The sequence below is a fragment of the Heptranchias perlo genome, chromosome 8, assembly GCF_035084215.1.
Source record: "Heptranchias perlo isolate sHepPer1 chromosome 8, sHepPer1.hap1, whole genome shotgun sequence".
NCBI classification, from domain to species: domain Eukaryota; kingdom Metazoa; phylum Chordata; class Chondrichthyes; order Hexanchiformes; family Hexanchidae; genus Heptranchias; species Heptranchias perlo.
This window is the reverse complement of record NC_090332.1, coordinates 27,745,332-27,763,626: the sequence shown is the minus strand read 5'-3', so window position 1 is coordinate 27,763,626 and position 18,295 is coordinate 27,745,332. Positions and strand designations below refer to the sequence as shown.

General features: G+C 38.5%; 1 protein-coding gene across 4 annotated transcripts in view; it reads right to left on the bottom strand.

The window, feature by feature from the left end:
• Positions 1–18,295, bottom strand: part of hhat (hedgehog acyltransferase) — a 207,506-nt gene that overhangs the window by 163,610 nt on the left and 25,601 nt on the right. For all 4 annotated transcript variants that reach the window (XM_067988856.1, XM_067988858.1, XM_067988857.1 and 1 more), the window contains exons 6-8: positions 15,485–15,700; positions 13,615–13,786; positions 3,078–3,228 (exon numbers count right to left, since the gene is read on the bottom strand). In XM_067988856.1, the coding sequence (XP_067844957.1) occupies positions 3,078–3,228; positions 13,615–13,786; positions 15,485–15,700 (539 nt within the window). The remainder of the gene's footprint in view (positions 1–3,077; positions 3,229–13,614; positions 13,787–15,484; positions 15,701–18,295) is intronic.

Genomic DNA, 18,295 nt, shown 5'->3' with positions numbered 1-18,295 from the left:
ATGAAAATCCATTTAGATGGATCTTGGCCCCCTTTGTGTTGCCTCTGGGTTAGAGAGGAGAAAAATTGTCAGACAGGCTTCCAACTCCTGAACGTTATCCAGCATTTCCTGCTGGAAAGTATGCTATGTATACTTCAAATGAAGGTAGTATCAAGTTCAGCTGTGATACCAGCCCCTTCCCCTATAGTCAAAGAAACTGCCAACACTCACTGTCCAGACTCATACATATGAATAATGGCCACTTAGGTGAGGTACCATCCAAGCCATAGCCCATCATGCAATAAAATGATAAGGAAAGGAGAGAAGAAAATTGGTGAAAAGGAAAACAATTATGAAAAGGAGAAAAGGAAGATACACTGAATACCAGAGGAACCCACTAAATATATTAAATATTTTTTAATAAATATGGAAGTGGTTTATTGGTAAATACATATTGTATAAATAGTTGGCTTCCTGAGAGATCTCTACTTTTTTTTAAAAAAAACTGAACTACCAGCTTAAATTGAAGTAATTATGATAAAGAGAAAATAATGGAAATTAAAATTTCATTCTCTGGTAATGAATCTTTAATCACAGCCTTTTGTTCACTAACCATTGCTCCTGTTTACATTACAGGATAGAGATTTTTTTAAATAAAAAGCTTCATATAGCAATATGTGCATATACTGATATAATGGAAAAATAACTGCAAAATGAAGAGCATAACAATCTGGGTGTAGCAGTTCACTATATATTAAAAAGTGTCATTACATTATAGAGCAGTTGCAAAGGAAAATAAATGATGGGTGATTTAAAAGGCACTGCGTTATAGCATGGCTGAAATGGGACAGTTTGAGCCAGTGATCCCCCGCATCCTAAGTTCTTAATCTTAGTCATGCCGCTTTACAGAGCGGTACAGGTAGAGTCTGGGAGCTGGTCACCTATCCACCCTCTGCATTGTGGATTGCGTGTGGCAGTCAAAGCTGATAAAGCACACAAACAAGCTGACAGAAAAGGGTAGGAGTTTCATGGGCAAGATCAAAGGAGTCCACAGGCCACCTAAAACTAATGTGTTACTAACTGGCTTCTTTATAACAGCCACAAGTTTAATACATATTTTAACTATTTCATATGAGTACCTATGAGCCCATAAATATCTGAATTGAAAATATAAATTCAGCAGGCTTCTACAAGTAAACATACATCTTGATGTTATAGGCACTGCACTTTAGCGTTATAGGGCTATAGTAGTTAGTGTTGGATAGAGTATAAATCAGGAAATTAGAGGATCATGTAACATGGGTAATACAATAATCATGGGGAACTATAATCTTCATATAGACTGGGCAAACCAAATTGGCAAAAGTAGTTTGGAGGACGAGTTCATGGGATGCATTCGTGACAATTTTCTAGAACAATATGCTGAGGAACCAACTAGGAAACAGGCTATTTTAGATCTAGTATTGTGTAATGAGACAGAGCTAGTTAGTAATCTTATAGTAAAGGATCCTCTGGGGATGAGTGATCATAATATGATAGAATTTCATATTGAGTTTGAGAATGATTTAATTAAATCCAAAACTAGGGTCTTAAATTTAAAGAAAGCCAATTGCGTAGGTATGAGGGCAAGTTGGCTAAGATAGATTGGGAAATTAGACTAAAAGATATGACGGTAGATAAGCAATAGCTCACATTTAAAGAAATAATTCATAATTCTCAACAAATATAAATTCCCTTGAGGAATAAAAACTCCACAGGAAGTGTGGTCCAACTGTGGCTAACTAGAGAAGTTAAGGATAGTATTAGATTAAATGAAGAGGTTTACAATGTTGCCAAAAAAAGTAGTAAGCCTGAGGATTGGGAGGGTTTTAGAAATCAGCAAACGATAAACAAGAAATTGATAAAGAGGCAGAAAATAGAATATGAGAGTAAACTAGCAAGAAATATAAAAACAGATTGAAAGAGCCGTCTACAAGTAGGCAAAAAGGAAGAGATTAGTGAAAATAATCGCAGGTCCCTTAGAGGCTGAGACAGGAGAACTTATAATGGGGAAGAAGGAAATGGCAGAGACATTAAACAAATATTTTGTATCTGTCTTCACAATAGAAGACACAAAAAACATACTGGAAATAGTGGAGAACCAAGGGTCTAATGGGAATGAGGAACTTCAAGTAATTAATATTAATAAAAAAAAGTACTGGAGAAATTAATGGGACTAAAAGCTGACAAATCCCCTAGACCTGATGGCCTACATCCTTGGGTTATAAAAGAGGTGGCTGCAGAAATAGTGGATGCATTGGTTTTGATCGTCCAGAATTTCCCTAGATTCTAGAACGGTCCCTGTTGATTGGAAGGTAGCAAATGTAACACTGCTATTCAAGATAGGTGTAAGGAATCTTACAACGCCAGGTTATAGTCCAACAATTTTATTTTAAAATCACAAGCTTTCGGAGAGTATCCCCTTCGTCAGGTGAGCGAGTGAATCAAGTCATTCAAGATAGAAGGGAAGAGAGAAAACAGGGAATGATAGGCCAGTTGGCCTGACATCAGTAGTAGAGAAATTGCTAAAATCTATTAGGAACGTGGTAACAGGGCATTTAGAAAGTCAAAATATGTAGGCAGAGTCAACACTGTTTTATGAAAGGGAAATCGTGTTTGATGAATCTATTAGAGTTTTTTGAGGGTGTAACTAGCAGGGTGGATAAGGGGGAACTAATGGATGTAGTATATTTGGATTTTCAACAGGCATTCAATAAAGTGCCACACAAGAGGTTGTTACATAAGATTAGGGCTCATGGGATTGGCGGCAGTATATTAGCATGGATTGAGGATTGGTTGACGGACAGAAGAGAGAGTAGGAATAAACAAGGCATTGCTCTAATAACCCAACCTTGGATGAATGAATGAATGAATGAATGAACGAACTTGCATTTATAACTTGTGAATAAACCTTGTGAAATGTCTCGAGCCAAAATCTACAAAGGAAATAATGGAAACCACAATAAAGTGAATAAAGCAGAAGCCTGTACAATTGCACCTGCAAGCATCCCATTTTGCTCTAAACCTTTACTTTAAAGAAAGAAGTCTGTGCAACTTACCGCCACGTTCCTGTAAAACTGTACAAGCTGCTGGTACATCTTGGTAATCTTGGTGGTTCAATACCATCCAGACACATGATAATTGATGGAATGCCATAAAGCAGCAGGTATTTCATATAGAAAAACAGTGCATGAGCAAAACCTAGGCCACCTAGGAGACAAAGGTATATGTTAAATGATTTGCATTTTAACTATTCACTTTCCAATAACTAACTATACAACAGTACCCTGGTGAACTGAATTGGATATTCACGAATTTTGCATGTGGCAATGCAATCTTTTTAAAAATGGACCAAGAAAGCACCTGGTGAGACAAAGACACATGAATAATTAAGCTACCTTGCTTGTTGGGTCTGGAGGAACACTCCTGCTCCTCCTGGCCCCACAAGGAAAGTAAAAACACTTACTTGTTTGGGTCTCTTCTGATCCCAAATCATCTTTCCGCTGCCTTCACTTGGCAGGAATGCCATAATGTCTTCCCCACTCAGGCCACAGTTAAAATTGAGGTCATGAAAGGTGCTATATAAATGCAAGTCTTTCTTTCTTTTCTTCACCTACAACATGCTATTCTTGGCAACATATCGTGTCAAAGATTGTAGTCACAAACCCAAGTCTTACTATTTCACAATGAAGTTAGCCTGAGCCAACACTTTTTACATATATGACTAAGGTTAGAACAGTTTTATTTAAATCATTTTTGTAACAAAAGTGTAAATAAAGGGCAAATAGTTTTTACATAACAAATTTTGCCAATGTATAATCTGATAAGTGAAAATTGCATGCTCTCTATTCCACAGGCTATACTCATCTTCAACTTTTAAACTTTACAGCAGTTTCCCGCTCAGTTGTCAGCATTCAACACAGCATAGCGCTATATTTAGAAATCATAAAGCCATGCATAAAAATGAATCTTATATTAGATTTTTCAATATTAGAAAAATACTGCTGCTTTAGTTCCAATCTCCTCTCTTCAAAAAATATTGTTCCATTTGGATTCGATTATTTTCCTGAAGTAAGGATCTTTTATTCACCAAATGTTGATTTTTAAACTCAATACTAATCCGCAAAGTAAGAAAAATGTTTTCTTATGATGATATTGCTAGATGCAACACCGTATTGTGCAGCTTGTCTTGTCAGTTTCATTACCATTTAGATAGCTATATGCTCAGTTTCACTTTACAAGAGCTACTGTGGATATTCAAATATCCTAGAATTTTTCTTTTTATCTAATTCTCAATCCACCTTCTTATATCTCCAAACGTAACCCCACAACTCTGAAATGCATTGCTTTGTGAAATGTCCTATACTAAATATTTTCCAATTTGATGTAGGATGGGAAAGAAAAATGATCTGAACAAGCTAATCCGAACAAATGTATAAGGAACTTGCAAATGAAAGTTAAACCTATAAAACTCAAACCAAAATTATTTGTGATTATTTGTACCAGTCAAACTTAAACATTTATTCTAGAATGAAATTGCAATAATTGTATTGAAATGTTTGATTAGGCTAAAATGACTAGCTACATAAATGGTGTAAACTAACAAAAAAGAAAAAGTATGCACTTGCTAATTTTAATTTGGATTTTTATTGCAACTATGATAAGAACATAAGAACATAAGAAATAGGAGCAGGAGTGGGCCAATCGGCCCCTCGAGCCTGCTCCGCCATTCAATAAGATCATGGCTGATCTGATCCTAACCTCAAATCTAAATTCATGTCCAATTTCCTGCCCGCTCCCCGTAACCCCTAATTCCCCTAATAGCTAGCACTACAACAATAATATTCCTACGAACACATATTTCTGTACATTGTCTTGTAAAATATTACCAACGTTATAGATACCTTTCTTTAGTTTTGCATAAATTCCAACTTTGTAGCCTGACCTTAAAAATATTATAGGTGGGTTCAATGGATAGCCCCTACTTTGCCTTTCAACACAAAATTTAGATTAAGATATGTGCAGTACTGTGACTTTCAGCATTAAAATTGTGGAAATCTTTCATCTTTCTCAGAGTTAACTGTGTGTGCTCCAAATGTTTCTCCAACCTACCCGTGTGTAATTCTCTCACTATTGTAAGTAATCACCTCAAAAAGATTTTCTGTCAACATTCATAAGATTTCACAGCTGTTAAGTCATCACTGACCAGATTAATCATATAACCAAGGTAAGTTTGCAGCACTGCAACTTCAGAACTTCGCCATGATTGTCTATGCAACAGTTAATTTTCGTTGCAACCCTTTGTTCTATCTTCTTTACATTTCGCTATCCAAGTTCAGTGTGTGAAGTGATCAATCTGTTCTATTGTTCAGGATTTCTGGTTGCCTATCATTAGATGGAAACTAAACTGAAAAGTAGCATATCAAAAGTTATTTTATTAGTCTGCCACCTGGTCTCACCTTACTTGAAGAATTAAAATACATTTTTGAGAAGGAAGCAATTTTTAACTAGGAGCAACTTCCTGTATGTAGTTTCGCAGCATTCTAAACTTCCTGACCAACATTTTCACCATTAGATTTATATTAAAAATAATTTAATTGCAAATCTTATGCATTTTCTCATTACTCAATTCACAAATGTTGAACGTGACATAAAAACTGATGTAGGGCTATTGACATTGTGATGATTCAGCTGCAAATTGTGACTTGTATTTTAAAGTAAAGAAACAAATATTAAAAAAGGCACATATGCTCCAAAAATAGATGCAAGCTTACAATCTGCTTCAAAATCTCTTGCAGAAAAGCTTTGATCAGATACTGGTCAACGGGAAGCTTACCTGCCAAATTAGAAAGTTAGCAAAAGCTGACCAATAGTTTCAAAAAAAGCTGGCATACGCCCCAAAAAGCTGGCAACTCAAGAATGACCCTGATTACAAGTTTTGTAACTGAAAGTATAAGTATGCCCAACATTTCTTCACTCATTTTGGAGAAAAAAAACATAAGTATCTGAAAGCCTGAAGAGGGAAATGCAACGTTGAAAATATAATTTTGGTTGTGCATTTCTGAAAGTTCAAAGGGCATCTCCATTGGAAAATTTTGAATTTCTACATTAAAAATTGAACATTCTGGTTAACATTAGCACTTTTATACTTCATAACTGGAAAACCAAACAAAAACTAGATTTTCAATAGACCAACTAGACCATCACTTCCACAAAATTTACTTGTGTTACTCTGCCACGCACCACCCCCTCCACACCCAGTTCACAGACACACTGAACCTCAATAAACATCCCACACTTTCACAAAGACACTGCTCTAACTCTCCCAGTTTATATGGGCACTCTTCAACATTCAACCTGAAATTCCTCTTCCACTACAACCCAATTCAAACTGGGATTATTCTCCCCCCACCCCACCCCAGCCCCCACATCTCTACTGCCAAAACTGATATGCTTCTTCCATTCCTTCCACCAATTTCAGTTAACCTCACCTTTGTTATTACTCAAATCCCACCCCCCCCCCCTCACAAATTCATAGAACCATAGAATGTTACAACACAGAAACAGGTCATTTAACCCATTAGGCCTCATGCTGTTCTTCTGCTCATTCCCTGTATCCTTCAATATTCCATTTTTTCAAATAATTATCCAATTCACTTTTAAGAGTACTTATGGACTCGATCACAAAACAGAGAATTTCACATTCTAACCACCTTGTGTGCAAAGACTTTTTTTTAAACCTTCCCTTCATTTCTTTTTGTAATTTATCCTGTCTTCTTGTTACCATTTTGATGACCAGTAGAAAAAAAAATTAAAGAAACTAATGCTGAGGTCTCATTACATAGAATGTACAGCACAGAAACAGGCCATTCGGCCCAAAAGGTCCATGCCGATGTTTATGCTCCACACGAGCCTCCTCCCTCCATACTTCATCTAACCCTATCAGCATATCCTTCTATTCCTGTCTCCCTCAAGTGTTTATCTAGCTTCCCATTAAATGCATCAATGCTAATCGCCTCAACTACTCCTTGTGGTAGTGAGTGTCACATTCTAATCATTCTCTTGGTAAAGAAGCTTCTCCTGAATTCTTTATTGGATTTATTAGTGACTATCTTATATTTATGGCCCTTAGTTCTGGTCTCCTCTGCAAGTGGAAACATCTTCTCTACGTCTACCCTATTAAACCCTTTCATAATCTTAAAGACCTTTATCAGGTCACCCCTCAGTCTTCTCTTTTCTACAGAAAAGAGCTCCAGCCTATACAATCTTTTCTGATAGGTATAACCTCTCAGCCCTGGTATCATCCTAGTAAATCTTTGTTGCACCTTCTCCAGTGCCTCTATATCCTTTTTATAATATGGAGACCAGAACTGTTCATAGTCTGCTCCTCTATCCCATTTAGACTCTTATTTTCCAAGGAGTATGTGCCTCCTTATTCTTCCTACCAAAATGTATCTGATTTATGTATCCAAAATGATACACAAATCACTAAAAGTAGCAACGCAGGTTAATAAGGCCATAAAAAAAGCAATTGTAAACAATTTTACACCAAGTTATAGTCCAGCAATTTTATTTTAAATTCACAAGCTTTCGGAGACTTCCTCCTTCCTCAGGTGAATTTAAAATAAAATTGCTGGACTATAACTTGGTGTTGTAAAATTGTTTACAATTGTCAACCCCAGTCCATCACCGGCATCTCCACATCATAAAAAAAGCAAACCAAGCACTGGAGTGCATTACTAGAGGGATAGAATTGAAAAGCAGGGAAGTTATGTTAAACTTGTATAGAACCTTGATTAGACCACACTTGGAGTACTGTAAACATGCCAATTCTGCAAGTTTATTAATGTCTTCATGTACTTTGTCATAGTCCTCCTCAGTATAAACTGTACCCCCCAATTTGGTGTCGTTCACAAATTTTGAAATTGTACTTCCAATTCCCAAGTCAGTTTCCATATGGGGATCTCATCACCCACAGCTCGTCCTGCCGCACAATACCAGATATGAATGGTCAGCTACAACCAACTTTGTAGTGTATCTTGGTCTGCAAATTTTGGAGCTTCTCAAGTTTTGTTTCTGAAGTCCATTCAGCTTTTAACTACCCTGGACCTGCATTTAAATACAACCCAATCTGATGGGATAAAAGCCGTCTCAGTCTGGTTGGCTGTATGTGAAATGAGTTTGCAGAGTTTCAATGCAGTTCCAAGTGTGGGTATGGGTTACAACACAAAATCCTCTATCTATGCAAACATATTACTCCCAACCCCATGAACCTTTATCTTGCATAACAACCTTTTATGTGGCACCTTATCAAATGTGTGTTGAAAATCCGAATATACTACATCCACTGGTTCCCCTTTATCTACCCTGCTAGTTACATCCTCAAAAAAAAATTGTCAAACATGATTTCCCTCTCGTAAAACCACGATGACCCTGCCTAATCATATTATGATTTAAGTGCCCTGTTACCACTTTCTTAATAATGGATTCCAGCATTTCTCGACGATTGATGTCAGGCTAACTGGCCTGTAGTTCCCTGTTTTTTCTCTCCCTTCTTTCTTGAATAGCAGGGTTACATTTGCTAGCTTCCAACCCACTGGGACCATTCTAGATTCTAGGGAATTTTGGAAGATCACAACCAATGCATCCACTATCTCTGCATCCACTATCTCTGCAGCCACCTCTTTTAGAACCCTAGGATCTAGGCCATCGGGTCCAGGGGATTTGTCGGCTTTTAGTCCCATTAGTTTCTCTAGTACTTTTTCCTCTACTGATATTAATTGTTTTAAGTTCCTCACTCTCATTAGACCCTTGGTCCCCCACTATGTCTGGTATGCTTTGTGTGTCTTCTACTGTGAAGACAGATAGAAAATATTTGATTAACACCTCTGCCATTTCCTTATTCCCCATTATAATTTCTCCTGTCTCAGCCTCGAAGGGACCAATGTTTACTTTTGCTACTCTCTTCCTTTTTACATACTTGTAGAAGCTCTTACAATCCTGTTATATTTCTTGCTAGTTTACTCTCATTCTATTTTCTCCCTTTTTATCAATTTTTTGGTCATCCTTTGCTGGTTTCTAAAACTCTCCCATTCCTCAGGATTACTACTCTTCTTTGCAACATTAGAAGCCTCTTCTTTTAATCTAATACCATCCTTAACTTCTTTATTTAGCCACGGATGGATCGCTTTGCCCGTGGAGTTTTTATTTCTCAATGGAATGTATATTTGTTGAGAATTTTGACATATTTCTTTAAAATGTTTGCCATTGCTTATCTACTGTCATACCTTTTATCTTATTTTCCCAATCTACCTTTGCTAACTCGCCCCTCATACCTACGTAATTGGCTTTATTTAAGTTTAATACTAGTCTCAGATGCTCAAACTCAATATGAAATTCTATCATATTATGATCTCTCTGCCACAGAGGATCCCTTACTGTGAGATTACTAATTAACCCTGTCTCATTACACAATACAAGATCTAAAATAGCCTGTGCCCTGGTTGGCTCCACGATGCATTGTTCTAGGAAACGGTCTTGAATGCATTCCATGAACTCGTCCTCCAAACTACCTTTGCCAAATTGATTTGTCCAGTCTACAAGAAGATGGAAGTCCCCCACGATTATTGCATTACCTTCATTACAAGCTCCTATTATTTCTTTAATACACATTTCAATGGTATAGCTACTGTTATGGGGCTTATAAACTACTCCCACCAGTGTTTTCTGCCCCTTATTATTTATTATCTCCACCCCTACGGATTCTACTTCCTGATCTTCCGAGCCAAGGTCCTTTCTCACTACTGTCCTTATGTCATCCTTTATTATCAGGGCTACCCCCCACCCCTTTTCCATTCGTCCTTTCTTTTCGAAACCTCAAGTACCGTGAAATATTAAGTTCCCAACCACGGCTCTGTAATGGCTATTAGATCAAACCCATTTATCTCTATTTGTGACACTAATTCATCCATCTTGTTACAAATGCTTCATGCATTCAGATGAAGAGCCTTTAATTTTAACTTTTTACCATTTTTCCCTGCTTTGACCTTATTCGCTGATGCACTATTACCTGTCCCTTCCTGTCATACTCTGCTTATCTTTACCCAAAATCGCTACACTGCTCTGTTGTCTTGACTTTTCTCTTCAGATTTCTAAAATTTCTCCTCACCTGACCCCTTGCCCCCACCCCCCCCAACACTTTTTAGTTTAAAGCCCCATCTACAGCCCTAGTTATTCGATTCGCCAGAACACTGGTCCCAGCCCGGTTTAAGTGGAGCCCATCCCAACGGAACAGCTCCCTCTTTCCCCGGTACTGGTGCCAGTGCCCCATGAATCAAAACCCTTGTCTCCCACACCACTCTGAGCCACACATTTAACTCTCTGATCTGCTTGATCCTATGCCAATTTGCGCGTGGCTCAAGTAGTAATCTAGAGATTATCACCTTTGAGGTTCTGCTTATTAATTTAGACCCTAGCTCCCCAAACTCCTCAGCAGAACCTCATTCTTAGTTCTACCTATGTCATTGGTTCCTACGTGGACCACAACAACTGGATCCTCTCCCTCATGCTCCAAGTTCTTTTCCAGCTGCGAGGAGATGTCCTTAACTCTGGCACTGGGCAGGCAACACAGCCTTAGGGACTGTGCCTCGCAGCTGCAGAGAACAGTATCTATCCCCCTGACTATACTATCCCCTACCACTACATTCCTTTTACTCCCCCCACTTGAATGACCCCCTGTACCACGGTGCTGTGGTCAGTAGTCCCATCCTCCCTGCAGTCCTTGTTCTCATCCATACAGGTAGCAAGTACCTTGTATCTGTTGGACAAGGTCAAGGGCTGAGGCTCCTCCATCACTACATCCTGGTTCCCCATACCTACCTGACTCACAGTCACATCTTCCTGACCCTGATCACTGACCAAATCTAAACTACTACTTAACCTAAGGGGTGTGATTGCCTCCTGGATCAAAGTGTCCAGATAACTCTCCCCCTCCCTGATACATCGCAATGTTTGCAGCTCAGACTCCAGCTTAACAACTCTGAGCCGAAGTTCCTCGAGTTGCAGACGTTTACTGCAGATGTGGTCGCTCGGGATCTCGCTAGTTTCCACCAACTCCCACATGCAGATACAGTAGGATAGGGTGAAAGGAGCTTTACTCTGCACCTGACTGTGCTATACCTGTCCTAGATATGCTTGATGCTGACATTACATGCTTTAAATGGTAAGAATTTGATTCCGCAGCACTAACATCCCTCACCTTGATAAGCACAAATAATATCAACAAGTGTCCTGAAATGCTGTAGTTGCAGTTTCCCTATGCAGTGACAATTTATTGTTTTCAAGAAGTGGACTTGTAATCATCAAATTATTGAATTTCCAGAACTGAACCAGCCACTCAACAATTTTTCATTTAATTAAATTTATAAATGCTCATTGTCCAACCTATTGACCTTTGCTCACTTTAGCACCAAAGTCCCCTGTTAGATAACTTCAAGTTTAAAAAAACCTAAATAAACTCTCCACTTCACTGCTGCTATAGTCAGTCATTGATTCTGACAGTAAATGACACTTTGATGGATTTGACAGCAATATTTATTACAACCTACACGTACAAAAATGCGACACATCATTTCACATGTGCAGTAAATACACTTGTGTTTAGGTGATGAGCTGGGGTTAACAACTCAGATGGTTCATTCAGGTGGTTAGAAACATGAAAATGGGCTATGTTGTTGAATTTCTTCCCCAAGCTCATCTATCTTTCTCTGTTCAGGCTCAGTTCATAGATATTGTGTTGAGTGTAGTTATACTCATATTTGTAAATCCACTGCAAGTAAAGAAATAAATATGTTTCTCTCATATACCACAGTTACATAAATAAATAAATCCCGCTGTGCATTTAATGTGCTACAGTTGTAGACCCAAATAACCCCTTGAATATAGCTACTTTGTTTTCCTGTCAAAATATAAGTTCAAGATTAACCTTGTTTTGGTGCTTTTATGCAATAAAAGAACAAACTCATAATTACCTTAAAAATATTCACCTCTTTGACCAAGCTTTTGATCACCTTACCTAATATCTACTTCTTTGACTCGGCATCCATTTTTGTCTGATTACACTGCTGTGAAGCATTTTGCAACATTTTTCAATGTTAAAGTTACTATATAAATGCAATTTGTCATTGTTGAAACTAACTGCTCTACAGAGCTACCCTGTAGTCAGAATATGAAACTGCAGCAGTCAGAGACCACCACAAAACACTGGACAGTCCTATTAATTGTTACATACAGGCATTACAGGGAAAGGGTTACTTAAGACTTTTCAATAGAATATGGCAATATATACCAAATTTAGTAATACGCTAGTTGATGTCCCTTGTGGAGAGGAGATGGAATAGAGAGGAGGGGAGGAGTGGAAAAGAGAGGGGGAAGGGAATGAGGGAAGAGGGTGAGCAGTTATGGGAGGGCAGTATAGGTGAAGAAGAGGAGAGAGAGAGAGAGAGAGAGAGAGAGTATGGGATGGGGGTAATGGGGAAGGAAGGATGGGTGATTTTCCCTCAGCAGAGCGAGGTGTTTCAATCGAGAATTAGGGTGGGTGCCTTGCTCAGTACAGAGCTGCAGTAATGCTGTTCACTATAGAGGTTGGGGGCGTGGGTGCGGGGGCAGGGTGTATAGGCAGGCTCCTGCTCACTGAGGAAGTGGAAATGTGAGAAATCTTCCTCAGTGAGAGGAGCAGAGATCCTTCTGCTTGGTGGTGGAGAAATTCAGAGGTAGATTTTGTGCAGCAGTTCTCCCTGCCCATCACATACATTTTACAGTTGGGATGATTGCCATCATCACCAGCCCTTATGAGCTCAGCTAACTCAATGAGAACTGGGAATCAAACATAGTTTTTTAGGCTGAGTGACTAGATGCTACATGCATTTGTTGCTTTTACCTACTTAACTATTGGAAGCCCACTTATCTATTTGTAAAAATCTATATGTGTGCTTGTAGTTTAGGAATTCATATTTAGTATCATTGTCTATGTTTATGATGATCAGACTATAGGATCCCTGCAAAACAGACAGTACTAATAATTCTATTATAATGCTCATCAACTTAAACTGTAGGAGCTCTAAACTCCCAACCAAGGCCCTGATTCAATTCAAATCCACAGGCTTTGTTCTATTGCATTACCTCCATTGGTTGAGTTTTGTCAGTTCTCAGCCATGCCATTTTAGTGAGCACCATATCAAAGACATACAACCTTGAAGGAAGTGAAATAAAATGGATGTATGCCAGCTGACTCTAACTGAATCACATATTCACAGAGACATGTTGAGTTCAATCATTCAGTCTTTTGCATTGACTATATGATGACCCTACCTGCGTACCATGTGCTCACCTACAGCAGGATGATTTACAGAACTTTCAAACTAGATAAGAATAAAGTGGAAGCATTCACTTCCTAACATCAGATACCTGTAATACGCTCATGTTAAAGCATAGAAACGTTTCCCAAATTTACTGTCATATAAAACACTGTTAATATCTTCTCTAAATTAAAATTACTTACTCTTTTCCATTAAAAAGAGATAATGATATTGTACTAACCTAAAGTCCAGTAGGAGGCAGATTCCAATATTGTTTCTTGATGCTGAATTGCATGAATATACATCAGGTGAAGCATGGACTCTGTCAGCCACCACCAGAAGAAAATGCGCAATCCACTCAGCAGCAAACAAAAGAGGTCTGTTTTTGGAACAAATGTTTCTGCTCTTCGCATCTGTTTTTTTAAAGAAACAAACAAAACAAATGAATCCATATAAAAGTAGAGAGAAGTGCATATTCATCTCAATTATTTTTTACTGCAGATATCAACTTTTTTCCCCAATCAACATGATGTGTACCCTTTGACACTTGAAAACCAGTTGTGCAATGTATTTTATAGAAAAGTGCTCATCAATCCTTACAGGTGCTTTGCAATTTCTCACATTTTTCTTTATTCTGACAAAATTCATTATAAAACTGTGATAACCAAAGATTTTTATTCTAGCTTCAAAGAACAGTCTCATAAATCCCCAATTGCTTTGTCCTAAAACAAAGTCAGCATGTAGTGTGCCTTTTAGACTTACTAACTGGTATTGTGCCACTGATTTGATAGCTTGATTCTACAATTGAAAAGCCTACTTTCACATTTACTTAAAGATGTTAGATAATTTGTGGTTTTGCTTTGCAGATTTCTTCACAACACAAAAACACTTGCTGTTTCTTGTTCATCTGCCAAATCAAAGCCGAGCACCAATACCATAACCCCCCTCTCCCGCAACTGTTTTTTTTGCATATAAACTAGTTGTATTTCAAAACACAGTTACAAATAGTGATCACTACTTTACAAATATTCAGTGCTTTTGAAGTCAGCCATCCACTTGAATAATTCAAGACTTTTTTTTAGCAGCAAACTCCATCTAGTATTCAGTATAGTCTATTTTCAGTATACTCTCTCACTCCTAGGCGTTGAGCTCTACTTCTTTACCCGATTCTCTCCCATCTTTCAAATTGAAGTATACAAAATTTTCCTCACTCCAGTCCCAATTGAACATATATGAGAATGCTCTCTATGATGGTGTCTTTGACAGCCAAACACAAAGAACACATTATAGCGAAGAGCATGTTACAGAGATATGGGGCTGGCGTTTCTTTCATTCACCGGAAACATGGCAGGGTCACCGCCAGAAACCATCAGCATTTTTCCTGGATGTGGCTTCATTTGATATGCAGGACGTGTTTTCAGCGTTTTTTCTGTTCCTGAGTGGCGCACCACCACTGGGAGGGAGTGAGATGAAGTTTTGCTGCAGCATTTAAAAAGGCTGCATTTGTTTAAAGGGCTAGAAAGACATGAAATTAAAGACAATCGAAACAGAGCCAAGAAGAGGTCTGAAATGGCAGAAGCAGCATCAGTATCTTCAGCTGTGGCAGGAATTCCCACATCACCACATTCCCTTTAGTTCCACCAATATAGTATTATCTTTTCTCAAAGCATTTCAAGTCCAGTAACTGCTGTCATGCAGGTAAAGCAACAGCCAATATGAATGAAGCAAGGTCCCAGAAACAGCAAATGAGCTGAATGACCATTTAAATTTAGCAAGAAAGTTACAGAAATCAGATTCATATTAACAATATTGGGGTGGGGGGGGGGGGGGGATGATTGCACGAAATCAATGCTGCATCAAAAGTTCTATCTGTAATGCTTTTAAAACTCTTTCGAAGTTTTTTTAAATTGTCCACATAACTATGTACAAGGTAATTACTGAAACCTGGCTATGTTATTCAGACAATATGTACATGGACCCTGTAAACTTAACTTAAAGCATTGCTGGATTTTATCCTGCTTAACAGAACACAATATGCTGTGCTATGAGCTAAAACTTTATGTTTTAAAGCAGATGTTCTGTATTGCAAAAATGTGAATATACTAACTTACCTGATTACTGAAGTCATCAAAGCATATGATGGGTCCATTGTGAAATACAGGGTAGTAGAATACATAAGCTAGCAGCCAACAGAAGGAGATACAGTGCTTTTGAGGACTAACACGGTCCCAGCAGTACTCTAGACTGAAACTTGTGTAACGCAGATTGCAAAGAGCCAAGCAGAATAAAAGCAGGAAATATTCATTCTCTGTCTCATACCAGCGTTTCTAAAACAAAGAGAAAGTATTATCTTGTCATCAGGTAAAAAAGTAACATGCTTGAATTTAATTTTTTTTACAAAATGTTGGCTTTATTTCATACTGTAATTGAGCTTGATAAAATAAATACAAGTTCTGTTCACAGTCTGGGAAAATTAATGACTAGTGGACTTAAGGAAGGTTGCATTAAGTTACAAGGAAGTAATTTAATCAAGTGTCTCTGACATAAAACACTCCAATTTTGCTGTTTTATGAAACCAACAGAACACAAAATTAAATTAGCACTCAAAATTCAATCCCAGTTATTGTTATTTATAAATAGTGCAGCGTTGCTTTAAGTCTGCTCGGGTCAAGGTCTTGACATTTATCTCAATCACCCATTGGCTGCCTCACACAATCCTCAAGCTGGCTCACTCAGTGGAAACCCAAACATGACATGGGCTTCCAGCAGTGCTCCCCTCCCCTTCCCCCTCCAAAAAATTTGCTGGTAGAAACAGCTGCCAGTTGGGAATAAAACAAAGAGGTACTGAATTTGTATCTATCTCCATATTTAATATGTCAAACTATCATGGCAGCTTTACCTCAGATTTTTTTTTATTAAAAGTAGAACGTGATTGGTATTATACAACTACATTGCAGCAAATAATCATTGTTGAGATAGCCAATCAGAAAAAGAATGACAGAAACTGGCGAAATGTATGTAAATCAGAAAAAAGAAAATTAACATGTACAAAAATAAGTATTCATACATGTAATGGTTTATTGTAAAATTTGAAATTTATACACTTTTTTACCATTATGTAGCAAGCATGCTGAAAAAGACAGCATGATTGAGAAGAACAAGGCATAGTAATGTAGGATCCAAAAGGTGTATGTTGCAGTATAATTGGCACCATAGTAATTGGTAGCAGTACTTTATCTCTCCCCCCATCCCACCTTGATTTGTAACACAATGGACTGTATCTGTAACCTGCAACAACATGCAATGTGGCACCCTAGGGTGCCATGAACTGTATGTACAATGTATGGTGCGTAACTTTATTAATTGTACCAGAACCGTTGAATTGTACTGTATGTACCATTGCAAATTGTATGACCTGTGTTGTATTGTTTGAAGCATGACTTGAATTGCATTGTACGTACCTTTACAAATTTTATGAATAAAGTTTATTTTGAAATTTAAAAATTGTATTGTACTGCATGTATAAGATATGTACTGTATTTTAAATTGTAATATTGGAATCGTATTGTGTACGATCCTTGTTGTAGTGTTCTGAAATTGTATTGCTTTGGAATTGTGGTATCTTTACATTTTATGAAATAAAGTAGATTTTGAAATTTTTTAAAAAAGAAATATTGATAGAACGTCTCGTCGCTGGAAGCGACTTGATATAGCTTGAATGGTGGTGAGAAGGGCCCTCCCAGTACAGTCTTTCCTGCACACACGGAATCTCAGTGCCACCGCGAGATGCCCTTGAGGCTGCAGCTGGGACGAGACTGTCGTCCACCTTCTGATGGACTGCCCCTGCGCGCAGGACTTGTGGAGAGATATGTTGGTATCTGTCCCGGTTCATCCCCAATAGCTCGGTAACACAGGACACTGTGCTCTACAAGCTGTTCCCCAGGACGCACACCGAGACAGATAGCAACTGCTGCTGAAAGACCATCAACTTGGTAAAGGAGGCCCTTTGGTCCGCCCGAAACCTGCTGGTCTCCAGCTGAAGGAGCTGTCCATGACCGAGTGCTGCGGGACGCAATGAAGCGAGGTGCGGCCTACGCATAATTTCTATGGAGAAAGGCCACCATGTAAGGCCACTTTTTTTTTTAATTCATTCATGGGATGTGGGCATCGCTGGCAAGGACAGCATTAATTGCCCATCTCTAATTGCCCTCGAGAAGGTGGTGGTGAGCCGCCTTCTTGAACTGCTGCAGTCCGTTTGGTGAGGGTTCTCCCACTGTGCTGTTAGGTAGGGAATTCCAGGATTTTGACCCAGCGACGATGAAGGAACGGCGATATATTTCCAAGTCGGGATGGTGTGTGACTTGGAGGGGAACGTGCAGGTGTTGTTCCCATGTGCCTGCCACTCTTGTCCTTCTAGGTGGTAGACGTCGTGGGTTTGGGAGGTGCTGTCGAAGAAGCCTTGGCGAATTGCTGCAGTGCGTTCTGTACATGGTATACACTGCAATACTTTGTATCGTACAGAATGCATCACAGGATATGTACTGTGTTTTGAATTGTAATGGTAGGATTGGAGGGTGTATGATCTGTATTGTATTGTTTGAATTGTAATTGTGTATTTACAGTGAACTGTGTGTATCCTTAAATTTTATGAAAGAGTATACTTTGAAATTTAAAAAGGAAATACATATAGTATTATAGTAGGTACAGCACAGGAGGCCGCCATTCGGCTCATCATGCCTGTTCCAGCTCTTTGAAAGATGGCGTTTGCAACCATCTTCAGCCAGAAGTGCTGAGTGGATGATCCATCTGGGCCTCCTCCCGATATCCCCACCATCACAGAAGCCAGTCTTCAGCCAATTCGATTCACTCCACGTAATATCAAGAAACAGCTGAGTGTACTGGATACAGCAAAGGCTATGGGC